The sequence below is a fragment of the Macrotis lagotis genome, chromosome 2 (assembly GCF_037893015.1).
Source record: "Macrotis lagotis isolate mMagLag1 chromosome 2, bilby.v1.9.chrom.fasta, whole genome shotgun sequence".
In the NCBI taxonomy this organism is placed as follows: Eukaryota; Metazoa; Chordata; class Mammalia; order Peramelemorphia; family Peramelidae; genus Macrotis; species Macrotis lagotis.
In genome coordinates this window covers 266,196,258-266,208,513 of record NC_133659.1, presented here as the reverse complement: position 1 = coordinate 266,208,513, position 12,256 = coordinate 266,196,258, and the positions used below count along the sequence as shown (strand labels likewise).

Genomic DNA, 12,256 nt, shown 5'->3' with positions numbered 1-12,256 from the left:
GGGGAGGGGAGGGGAGGGGAGGAGGGGAGGGGGGAGGGGAGGGGAGGGGAGGAGAGGAGAGGAGAGGAGAGGAGAGGAGAGGAGAGGAGAGGAGAGGAGAGGAGAGGAGAGGAGAAGAGTGGAAGCCTAGGTTGGCAAATTTATATTTAATATTAAGGAAAAATTTCCTAACTGCAATGTCCCAAAGGTAGAATGAGCTACCTCACAAGGTTCTTCGTTGTAGGAGGCCTCAATTAAAGACAAGAAAACAATTTATTGGTTACATTATACTGTGGAGAGGAGAGTTCAGGCATGTATCTGAATTCCCTTTCAATTTTGAGATTTCATGATTCTATGAATCCTTCTTGACTTCTGACTGACAAGATAGTTCTGAAAGTAAACTCTTAAGTGATATGTAAATATAAGCTATCACGTGAGTCTTCATTTTATCACAGAGTTAAGATCTTAAACCTCACCCAATCCAATCACTTCAGGAAGAAAATGGGATGCTAAAGTGACCTGGCTGGTTAATGGCTGAGCTATGAGAGACTGTGATCTCTAGATTTCAGTGTTTTTTACATTAGAACACAATGCCTACCTCTCACTGGCATGATGGTCCTTTACTCTTGGTATAAACCAACCTTCTGACATGAATGTGAAAGCTATATCAAACATTCTATTCTTAAGATAGAATTCAGTACACCCAAAGGACAACAAAAATATGCATACCCTTTGATCCAGCAATACCACTACTGGGTCTATATACCTGGAAGAGATGATGAAAAAGGGTAAAAACACCACTTGTACAAAAATATTCATAACAGCCCTGCTTGTGGTGACAAAGAATTAGAAATCAAGAAAATGTTCATCAATTGAGGAATGGCTTGACAAACTGTGGTATATGTATGTCATGGAACACTATTGTTCTATTAGAAACCAGGAGGGATGGAAATTCAGGGAAGCCTGGAGGGATATGCATGAACTGATGCTGAGCAAGATGAGCAGAACCAGAAAAACATTATATACCCTAATAGCAAATGGGGGTGATGACCAACTTTTGATGGACTTGATCATTCCATCAGTGCAACAATCAGGGACAATTTTGGGCTATCTGTGATGGAGAATACCATCTCTCTTATCCAGAGAAAGAATTGTGGAGTTTGAACAAAGACTAAAGACTATTACCTTCAAATTAGAAAAAAAAAGTTATCTTATTATGCAATTTTGCTATCTCTTATACTTCATTTTTCTTCCTCTCTCATCACATTCAATTTGGATCAATGTATACCATGGAAACAATGTAAAGACTGGAAAACTGCCTTTGGTGGGGGGGGGAGCAAGATTAGACAAAAAAATTGTAAAACTCAAAATAAATAAAATCTTTTAAAAAAAAGGATAGAATTCAATCTAGCACTCATTTCTAATTATTTGAAGTTACCAGACTGGGGAACACTGATGTAGAGATCATCTCTCTATGCCAATATGTGCCTTTACATTTTACAGTCACATTTCACCTACAGAAAACAATGAGCCCTAATTCAGAACAGGAAAGAAACAGAAGCTACTTCTAATTTGTTCCACTCACTCTAGAACAGATTCACGAAAACATATTTCTATTTCTTAAGGAAATCAGTTCCTTAGATTGAAATGTACCAACATCTGGCCTACTCAGAGAGATAAGAATTCTTTCTAGGCAGAAAATGATCCCGTCTGCATCACTAGACAAACTTTTCTAATAGAATGGAAAGCAGTTACAGCGCTTCTCAGATAAAAAGAGGTATTATTATTATTATTATTATTATTATTATTATTTTAAAATTGAGAAGGTTAAAGAAAACTGAAGTTAAGTGACTTGCTCAGAGTTACACAGCTAGTAAATGTCTGAGGTTGGACTTGAATTCAGAACTTCCTGATTCCAAATCCACCTGATGTTCCATCCACCAGAGCACATAGATGTCTAAATTAAAAGGTATTATCAATTGATGTCAATATGGAAAATAATATTTTAGCAAGTATACATAAAGGCACAAACAATGGATACTATCCCAGTAGAACTTAAGTTCTAGCAGGTTCTTCTATGCTGGAAAAGTTTCAAATATGGGCATAATGACAGACTATACTAAGGATCAGTCCAGCTAAATTCCGAGTCTCACTATTATGTTGGTCATAGGACAATGACTTTTTCAACTGGAGCAGTTCTTAATGACGATCTGCTCAGGCAAGGAGAGCTTGAGATCTGTGTCACTGAACAGAATACTCACCCCAACAAAATCAAGATGCTTGAGCACCAGTGAAATAAGAGAGAACACAAATGACTATCAGGAAGGGAAGAACAGGTAATAGAAATGGTCAGACACGAACACATCAATGTGAACTTACCTCTGATACTGATTAAAATAGCAAGTGAATGGCTGAGAACCAATTTCATCTTCCCAGTACTGTTGCCAAGTCATGACACTTTCCAAATTCTTCTGATTTTCTCTTTCACAAGGAGGAATATATGAGCACTAGCAAAACAGAATATAAGGAGTAGAATTAGCACTTTGAGTGACATTACAAGATGTGGAGAAGATCCAAACTTTTACTAGAAGGGAATACCACAAATTTAGTGAATCTAATTAACTTTAGTTACCACAAAAAATAAATTTTATTTTAAAATTCCAAGTTAAAGCAATTACAGAAATGTATACCACATCCATCAATTCACAGAAATAAAGGCACTTCCCTGAACAACTGATAATAGGAAAACAAAAACCCAGACTCTAAGAGGCAGCATATTACAGGTTTAGACAGGGCAAGCTCCTTCGACTTAGACATTAAATTTCTCATCCTTTAAAAGGAGAAAACTGAACTAAATGACCCTATAAGATCCCTTCTAGTTCTAAATCTACAGTTCTGTGATCTACAATGGGGAGAAGTTGCTAAGGATGGAAATAAGCTCAGCCTCATCCCTACTTCTGCACATAAACTCTAATAGTTGCACTTATATTCTTATTTTTTCATAGTGAAATATGGATAGTACCAAGAGAAAAAGAAGCAACTTATATTTTATATTTTTTTTATCCTTTCATAGTGTAATATTTTCCAGAGTCTATGGGAAGATACCTGCTCTCTGAATATATAACCTCAAAGGATTTTTCTTAAAACATACCTTCTTCTAGACATGTCTCTAAGAAGGTAGGCTCTCTGAACAGGTTCCACATCATCCCCTACTAGCTCCCCCTTCACTCTAGTCTCATGAAGAGAAAGCCCTTCTCCTTCTTGAGGACTGCTCCTCTACACAGCCTCTTTATCCCAACCTCAACAGTCTTTTCTAGCAGATTGCCCCTACTACTGTTCTCTCTCCCTTTTCCTAAATATTGACTCCTTCCTGGAGCACTATAAATATGTTCATGGTTCCTTTATCTTTAAAAAGTCTTACTTGCATATACCATTATTTTTGCAGTCACTCATAATTAATAAATGCCTCCTAGTCTTCTAGTTCTTTTCTACTACAAAAAAGAGCTGCTAGAAATATTTTTAATTATATAGGTTCTTTCCTTTTTTTTTTTTTGATCTCTCAAGCAGAGGCCTAGTAGGTACGCTGCTGATCAAAGGATATGTAAAGTAGGATAATTTTTGGAGTGTAGTTCCCAATTGCTTTACAAAATGGTTGTACCAATTTACAACCTCAACAACAATGCATTAATCTATCTACATTCTCACAGTCCCTGCAAAATTTATCATTTTCTTTCTTGGTCAACTAGCAATCTGATGAGTATGAGGGTTGCCTTAATTTGCCTTTCTCTAATCATTAGTAATATGTAGCCTTTTTTCTGACATGACTATTGGCAACTTGAATTTCTTCTTTTAAAAACTCTTTATAACCTTTGATGAGGTCTACCCTTATCTAACCCTGTTTAGATTTAAATAATTACAGTAGTTAGAACAAATCATATTTGTACAGGTATTACCAAGCAAAACATTACAACAAAACATTTTTATAGTGAACACTCACATTGTATGAACACTGCCATTCTGTGCACAATGAAAATTTAAAAGAGATAAATATAATATGATTAAAACATTCACACAGCACCCTGTTAATTTGGACTCAATGCTGGGATGAAACGAGGTACTCACAAGTCATTTAACATTTAACAAAGGGAAAAAAGGAGGTTAGCCTTTCCCTAAAAACAGCAAGGATAATGCCAACAAGTACATAAAAGCCCTTAGTTTTGTAGATGCTGCCTCATCTGTACATGTAACCTTGCTTAGTAGGTAGGTTATTAGAGTTAATTCTCATGGTTACTCCCATGGTCCCAGTCATCCTTTAAAAGCATAGCATCTGCATGGGTGGCACTTTTTAAGTCCCTGGATGAACAAGAAGTAAGAATCAATTAGGTTCTAGGAGCAGCTTTATCCTATCAATATAACACTTTTTAGTGGCAAGGGCCTACAGATCTTCTAGAGCAGTTATCAGACTCAAATTCCAATTGTATCCCTGTGAGCTTACTTTGAAAACTCACAAATTAATAATTGTCTGTGCTGAACTATATTTTTAATGATTGTTAATCATTTCCCAATTACATTTTAATCCACTTTGGGCTACATTTGGGAGTTTTGGAGGCAGTAAGTTTGTTTAATACTTCTATTCTAGAGGGCCTTTTACTGGACAATCCTTCTTGCATAGGCAGTACAACTTGGTGAAAAGGATCAAACAGCAAGCTCCCTTTTTTCCTCCCCGCCCCCAATGTGGAGAAGAAAAGCTAATAATCCTATTCCCTTAAGAAGGACCACGCTCAAGTCTTTTACTGGACACTACTCCTCTCATGGATAGTAGTAAAAAAGGGAAACAGAAACAAACAACTAAGCAAAAACAAAACAAAATAAAAATGTGGTAGAAAGAAAAATTCAGTAAGTCTTTTCACTCTACTTAGGAGGACTGTCTCAAATCTTTTACTGGACTGTCCATCAGGTACAGTACTAAGGGAAAGAAGGAACAGAAACAAACACAACAAAAAAAGCTAAAAATGTTAAGAACATCAGTCAGAAATCCTAGGCCTTTCCTCTTAGGAGGACCAAATGTCAAATCTTTTACTGGTCCATGGTGTAAGTGATGTCATATCTTTGTAGATCATAGTGAGTCTCCTAGTGGGAGGTGGTGATACTAAAACAGACCAGTGCTAAGAACATCAGAGTCACAGCACTGATGATGACTCTGCCAGAGTCATAGATTTCTTCTCTTTATATGAGGTATTGATGAAGAGCAGGAAGAGCTCTAGGAATAGCAGAACTATGGCAGAAGCACTTCGGGCACAGTAGATAATTCATCTAAATCAGAGTCCTCTTTAGTAAAAGGGCTGAAAGGTAATAAGCCTCTTACAATGTGACCTGCCCCAATCTGTGTCCAAGCTGGTACAGAGGTACTCCCTAGACCACAACTCAGTATTCTCTGGAACACTGGCCAAAACCACTCCTCTCCTAAAAGCCACATCACAGCAGAATGAAGCAAAATCTTTGCTCTCTTAGAGGTTTCCTTCTTCCAAAATTTAGTTGAGAGTTAAATAAGGCTTCTCTCTCACCCTCATCTAATGACAGAATTATCACAAAGTTAACTAAGAGATACTCTTTTCCAGATAAATATCAATAGTTTTGCCTATTAGAAAGCAAATGACCTCCCAGCAATAAAACTTTTGTTTCCTCCCCTGCCGCCCTCCCCATCCCCAGGTTATTTCTAGTAAGGAGTTCCCTGAAGAAGAGGAGAGGAAGCCTGTCAAGTGAGTTAGAATCAAAGAGCCTCAGTCAGACCTATGTCCAGTATATTCTTCTCAGATAAATCTTTCTGAATAATGAATCCAATAAATTAGTTGAGGGACTTTCTCCTTTCCAAGGTTGCACTGGTTGGTCACAGACATGGTTTCTGGGAGGTCAGATATGTGTCCTGGGCAAACACATATAATGTAGCTTTTGATCAGCAGGGGTAAAAGTCTAGAAGATTGCCTAAAGGTTGAGAGTCACTTGGTTTAGGAGTAGCTATCTAGCCCTTAGAGGGATCATATAGTCATAAGCATAGCAGAGGAAATGTCCAAATTGATCCTGGATCCACTTATCAATATTTGCAGTTCTTATATTGCTTCCAACCTGGTTGTTTAGCATATATCTCTAATGGGAGATAACATGTCCCACAAATAACTGATTGTAGTAGAAAAAAATTTAGGTAGCCTTGGGAAAAGACATCTTGGACTCCTTCCCAGGTTTATCCACAGAATAGAGAAAAATGTATTGGCAAGGTTGAAAGACCCATGCCACTCAAACCTGGGTTAACTCCCTGTAATCCACTGAAAATTGCCAGGACCATTTGCCTTCCTCAAAGGTAACAAGATTCCACTGTAAGGGGAACTGGTATAATAAAGTTATACCAGTATCCTTCATTTTCCATTACTAGAGAAGAAATATATTTCACCTCTCCTGGGAACCACTATTGTGTGGTGTTAACTACCTGAGACAGTGCAGCTAACTCTAAAGAGTTTCCATTTGCCTTACCCCCTATAACATGATTAGAGGTTGCTGAAAGGGCCCTCATAGAATCTGAGCTCATAATAGATTTTATGTCTATAAACTGCCCTCTGTAGTCTCCTCAGAATGATCCAACTGGGGAAGGAAATGTAGAAGATTCCTCAAACCTGTGGGCACAGAGAGTAGTTCCCATACACATGCTTCCTTCTCCATATTTGCAAGGTACTTTTTCCAACTCACAAGGCCACAAGGTCATCTCCTCTTGTCTCAACTCTGGGCTGAAACTATGCAAAATGTACTTTCCTGACAAAACTTTCTTTCCAACTCCTTTCCTCTAGCTTTGTCCTGGACTTACTCTATGTTTGTTGGGATATGAAAGTGGTGGGGGGACCTTCTTTAACAAAGCCAAGGTCAATAAGGTAGGGTGAAGGAAAGAGTTTTGCCCAATCACAAAGGAGTATCAATATTTGAAGTATATATTTTTTGCTAATAGACTGAGAATAATTTTCATCCATTATCAAAATTGAGGAATAAATTGATTGGCTTCCAAAATGTAAATACGTGTGTGTGTGTGTGTGTGTGAGAGAGAGAGAGAGAGAGAGAGAGAGAGAGAGAGAGAGGGCGAGAGAGAGAGAACTGGGAAGAAAGCAATTAGTCTACAGCTATGATTCAGTCCAACTAGGTAACTCACTGATAGAAAATCTCTCCAGAAATGAAGATCAGTGACTTGTCTGCCTAGTCTCATACAGTTAGTTGCCCAGGGAAGTGCAAGTTAAATACTTTGCCAGATGTAGGACTTGAACCCTTCTCCACTCCATCATGCTATCTCTTGACTTTAAAATACTCTCCCAAATTTCTAAAGATAACATAGTTTGGAAAATAAAATACATTTGCCTTTACATCTCAAGGTTGGATCTCCTAAACACACAAAGTTGAATGATGGTGGGAAAAGGAGGGTCTGAACATGGTAGGAACAGCAAGAAATGCTGGAACACATACTCCTGAAGAAGTGTGATGGAATGGAGAAGGGTCTGGATTCCATAGAAGATTCAGCCAGTACTAGAAGGAAGGGCCAGCTCTTCAGCATCAACTGGGCGGTGCCAGGCCTCCAGAGGATGGGGAGGGGCAGAATAGCATACTATGCTGATGCTGATAAAAAGAATCTATATAGACATAGATTTTTATCAGTTCCTGAGGAAGCTTTACTGATATGAATCAACTGCTAAAATGAGGACCCCTCCCCACAAAAGACCTTGGAACTCACCTTGATTAGCAAACACCTGATCTCCTTACAACTTCTATAGCTTTGGATAGTATTCTGTGAGGAAATTTAATTCTATTGTTAGCAGCCGATTTTCGGAAGGAGAGAGAGTGGCTGTACCTGAGTGGGCTTGATCCCAGGTCTATAATGGCTTGAAGCCAGCTCTCTATCCTTTATAAAAAATAAAGACAGAATTACAGATGAAGTAGAATGTTTGCTAGCATTCCTTCGCCCATCCCTTTTTATCAAGCTCATAAAAAATTCTTTGTCTCCCATTATAGATCATCAATAGTGACTTGCCAATTATTACCTTTATACATACATACATATACATATATATATATATATATATATCCATAATTTGGGAAACAAATTTGATACATTCTCTGATCATAGCCCTTCATTGGAAGACTTCTGAAAATAAATGCCATGGAAGTAGAGTAGGAAAAAAAAACTAGTGTTAATCAACATGCCACACTACTAGCAAGTGAATTCTCTGGTGCCAATCTGCCTGAATTGGAATGGGAACTGTCTCTTTTGAAAAAAATGGAGGAAGGCTCCTGCTTGCACAAGGGTGAGGTAATTTATTTTCCTAGTACATTCGCTGAAAGGTGGATTAAGAGTTTTTGCACTAGCCTTTGGTCTCTTATTTGGCTAGGTGGTCACTATCTGGTGCCATCAATGCAATCTTAGTTGGGCTTCTTTATGGGCATGTTGCCCTTTCTTGCCAGGGACAAGGATTTTCTGAAGAGAAACTTCTGCATTTTACATCTCATCTTTTTTATATTTCATTTGGCAATGACCATATTTCTTAAACTTCTGATCACATTAGTATTGTGGGAGTACTTCTACAAACTATATCTTCATAGTAGACTGCCTGAAATTTAAGGAAATCTTAAGAAAAAAGTCATGTGGGCAGTATGCAACTTTCGATTCTAAGTGAGTATCTTAAAATATTCTGAATATGCATTAGTGAACAAATCTAATTCTATTAAGCGAGTATACATGGATAACAAGCTTCTAGAGAGTTAAATAAGGCAAGATATAAACTGTCATTTGAGGCAGAAGGGTTGAGTGATGTGTCTACATCTTCACTTTTTAAAAATTTGAATCAAACATCTTTTAGAATGCAACCTCCTCTCCTATGTCATTTCTATCAAAACTTATTGCCTAAATGGTGGTTGCTGGCTACTGGATTCTAAATCATTCTTCCACCTTTCTCATGGAATTCAAAACTTTTTTTTACCAATTTTCCTTTTATTATGGTGTTTGAATATGCATGTTGATGCTCCTCAAACACCCTGACCTTCCTTTTCCTCAATTTACTAATTTCCTCTATTCTCTTCCTTCATTCCCTTTCTGTCACATGCTGGATCTCACCATCACCCAAGTGTCTTCTACTTTCATGATCAAAAACTGACATTCCTTCTATTAGAAGCTCCTTCAGGGCAGGGACAGGCTTTTGCCTTTCTTTGTAGCCCTATTGCTGGGCACAATGCGTGTCACATAGAAGGACTCTAATAAATGCTTAATTAGTGACTGATCTTATTATTCTATCTATTCCTAGGCCTTACCCTACACCCACATGAATGAAAAATCAAGGCTAACACCAAACCCAATTAGCTAAAAAACCTTGCCATTCTTACCTTGAATCTGCCCTCTTCCTACTCTACCACCCCCTTAGTTCAGGGATCTTTTTTTTCTCCAGTGCTACTGCAAAGGCCTCCTAATGGGATATCTGACTAAAGTCTTTCTGCACTCCATCATGTAGCTACTAAAATGATTCTTCTTAAACACAAATCTGACCATTTCACTCTCTGCTTGGCTTGCCCCTGAAAAATGTTTGCATAAAATACTTTCCTTCCTGGCCCAATTCACATTTACAAGTCTGATTATAAATTACTTTTCATTTAATGTTTTAGCCAAACTGTCCTTCCAGTTGTGCTCACCCAAGGCACTCGTTTCCTATCTCCATCCCCAGGTCTGAAATTCATTCCCCTTCCTCACCTCCAATACTACCTCTCCAACTGCTAGTTCCTTCCCTCCCTTAAACTAATGATTTTGTATTTATTCAATATATAATATATATTTGCTACACAGTCTCCCCAACTGATATTTAAACTCTTAGAGAAATGGAACTCTTTTTAATCAGTTAACCAGCCTCTCAATAACTTACAAGGCACCATACTCTCTCACTCTCAAGTTGCTTACATTCTAGTTGAAGGCAACACAGCCAAACAAACTGATAAGGAAGACCCCCCCCCCAATTCACAGTAGAGTTAATGAGCTGGAAGTACACCCTAGAGAGGAATCAGATGTAGCTGGCCATTCTGGAAGGAGCCCCTAAATCAGAAGGAACAATGTATGAATTCTAGGGTTGGAGTCAACTACCAGAAACATGAGGTTTCTAGGGCATGGTGAAGGAAGCTAAGACTATGACCTAGAAAGAAATGTTTCATTTTTATCTTTGTATCTGTAGGACCTAGCTGCAACAATAGTAGATATTATACTTTATTCTTGAATGATTTCATCAGTTAAAGTCACTACAAATATAAACCTCATTTCACTTTTTAATTCTCCTGATATGGTGTTTTTAAGTTTGTTCTAATCAGTTAGTAGCCTGCTATTTGGGAAAAAAACATTGGTAACCAGTCATTTCCTATCTGCTAAAATGTAATCAATTTCAATTTTGTGATATTTGATGCTTAGCTCTAATGCTTCCTTACTGTTCCCAAAGGATATAAATATGAGTTTTCTATAGTCTTACAGACTTTGGTCTCTTTCACAGTCATATTTTTTTTTTAGGTTTTTGCAAGGCAAATGGGGTTAAGTGGCTTGCCCAAGGCCACACAGCTAGGTAATTATTAAATGTCTGAGACCGGATTTGAACCCAGGTACTCCTGACTCCAAGGCTGGTGCTTTATCCACTACACCACCTAGCTGCCCCTTACAGTCATATTTTCAAATATATTTTTTCCATCCTTCCCATTCAGGCCTTTACAATGAAGTTTCCAATTATCAAAAGGCATGTTGATTTAATTTTTAGGGTTTTATAAAATTCATGGAATTTCTCCATTTTCTGCAATAGATATTATGACACATCAGTTACAATTATTTTCTTGGATGTATTTTGGCAAATGTTTATGATAAAACAATGTAACATAAAATGACCCAAGATCCCATGAAATGTTTCTTAATGTTTCTGTATTTACAATAAAAACAATTCAACCAGTTCCTCCAAGGAGAATCTGTAAGTCAGCATTTCATTTAACAGCAACTTGCTTTTTAGATTCCAATAACAGAGAAAATCCAAATGATTATTGACCAAATAGTAGTTCTATTGGTCATAAAAGTGAGTATAATTTTATATTTTTCCTTGTTTCATGGGTTATTATAGTCAGTTCACTTTTAGGTGACCAGTCTATTGGCACACGGTATGGATGCCAGTGGAGTACATTGGGCCATTAGGTTGTTAGCCTGTTTCATCACAAATGATCAGTCACTTCATTTCCAGTTAGTTATGACTGATGAAATTACAGGCACCAATAAAAAATTGTATAGGTAAAGTAACTGTTACCACTTACTCCCAAAGGATAACTCCATTGTCATTTATTAGTTGACCTGCAAACTTGATTCTTCAAAAGTGTTTACCTAATTCTTTTTAGAGTCTGAAAAATGCTTATCTAATTTGACTGCTATTAATGAATTTAAATAAATTCAATGTGGGACAGTAACACTAAAAATACAATTCAATGTATTTGGATTCCCTTTCAACAATTTTCTCTGTCAAATGTTACTCACACTGTTCATTTTGAAAATTAATCTAAATTTTGGGTTAATTTAAAACAAATTAATTTTCATAATGACAAAAGAAAAGGCTTTAGGTATTTTATTTGAATAGGAAGAAGGAAAAACCTATTTTAATACAACACTACAATTTGATGGATTGAAGGTGAATCTCAAACTTTTTGTCTTTTATCACAGAATCAGAGAATTTTAATGCTGAGCGTATCCCCAGAGAAAATTTAATACAACCCTTTCAATTTACAGATTAAAAAAAAAATTAAACACTGGGGAATTAAGTGACCTACCTGCCCAAGGCCACACAAATAATGAAAGTAACTTTAGTTATGTCAAAATATTATTATCACAAAGGGATACAGTCATGGAATATGCACTGGATCTAAAGACAGCAGGATGGGTTGCCTTGCACAAGCCATTTTTTTGGCTCAATCTTTCTCATCTTTAAAAAAAATGGGGCTGGTCTAGAATAGAGAATTGCTGAACTCTTTTCTAACTTTACAATTCTGTGCTATCAGATATGGTCTCTCCTTTCCAGGCACTTAAGACAGGATATATACATTAAAAAAATAGTATAAAATTATGTGGGTTAAGTGCCCCCCCCCCAATGGCGCAAGACAGTCAGTGCGACAGGAATTCAGAAGGAGTTATTTCAGAAGGCCAGGAGGTGATCCTCAAAGAAAACCTGTCAATCAATGAGAATTTTTTAAATATTTA

At 37.2% G+C, this 12,256-nt stretch overlaps 1 protein-coding gene across 8 annotated transcripts in view; it reads right to left on the bottom strand.

The window, feature by feature from the left end:
- KCNMB4 (potassium calcium-activated channel subfamily M regulatory beta subunit 4) overlaps positions 1-12,256 on the bottom strand; it is a 171,076-nt gene that overhangs the window by 152,587 nt on the left and 6,233 nt on the right. For 6 of the 8 annotated variants that reach the window (XR_012476159.1, XR_012476163.1, XR_012476160.1 and 3 more), the window contains exon 2: positions 2,359-2,486. Coding sequence is in view for 3 of the 8 variants with exons in the window: in XM_074226147.1 (XP_074082248.1) it covers positions 2,359-2,486 (128 nt within the window). In the remaining 5 variants the exon portion in view is untranslated. Of the gene's footprint in view, positions 1-708; positions 746-2,358; positions 2,487-12,256 lie in introns of all 8 variants that reach the window. The other 2 variants (XM_074226149.1, XM_074226148.1) reach the window with 1 other exon arrangement.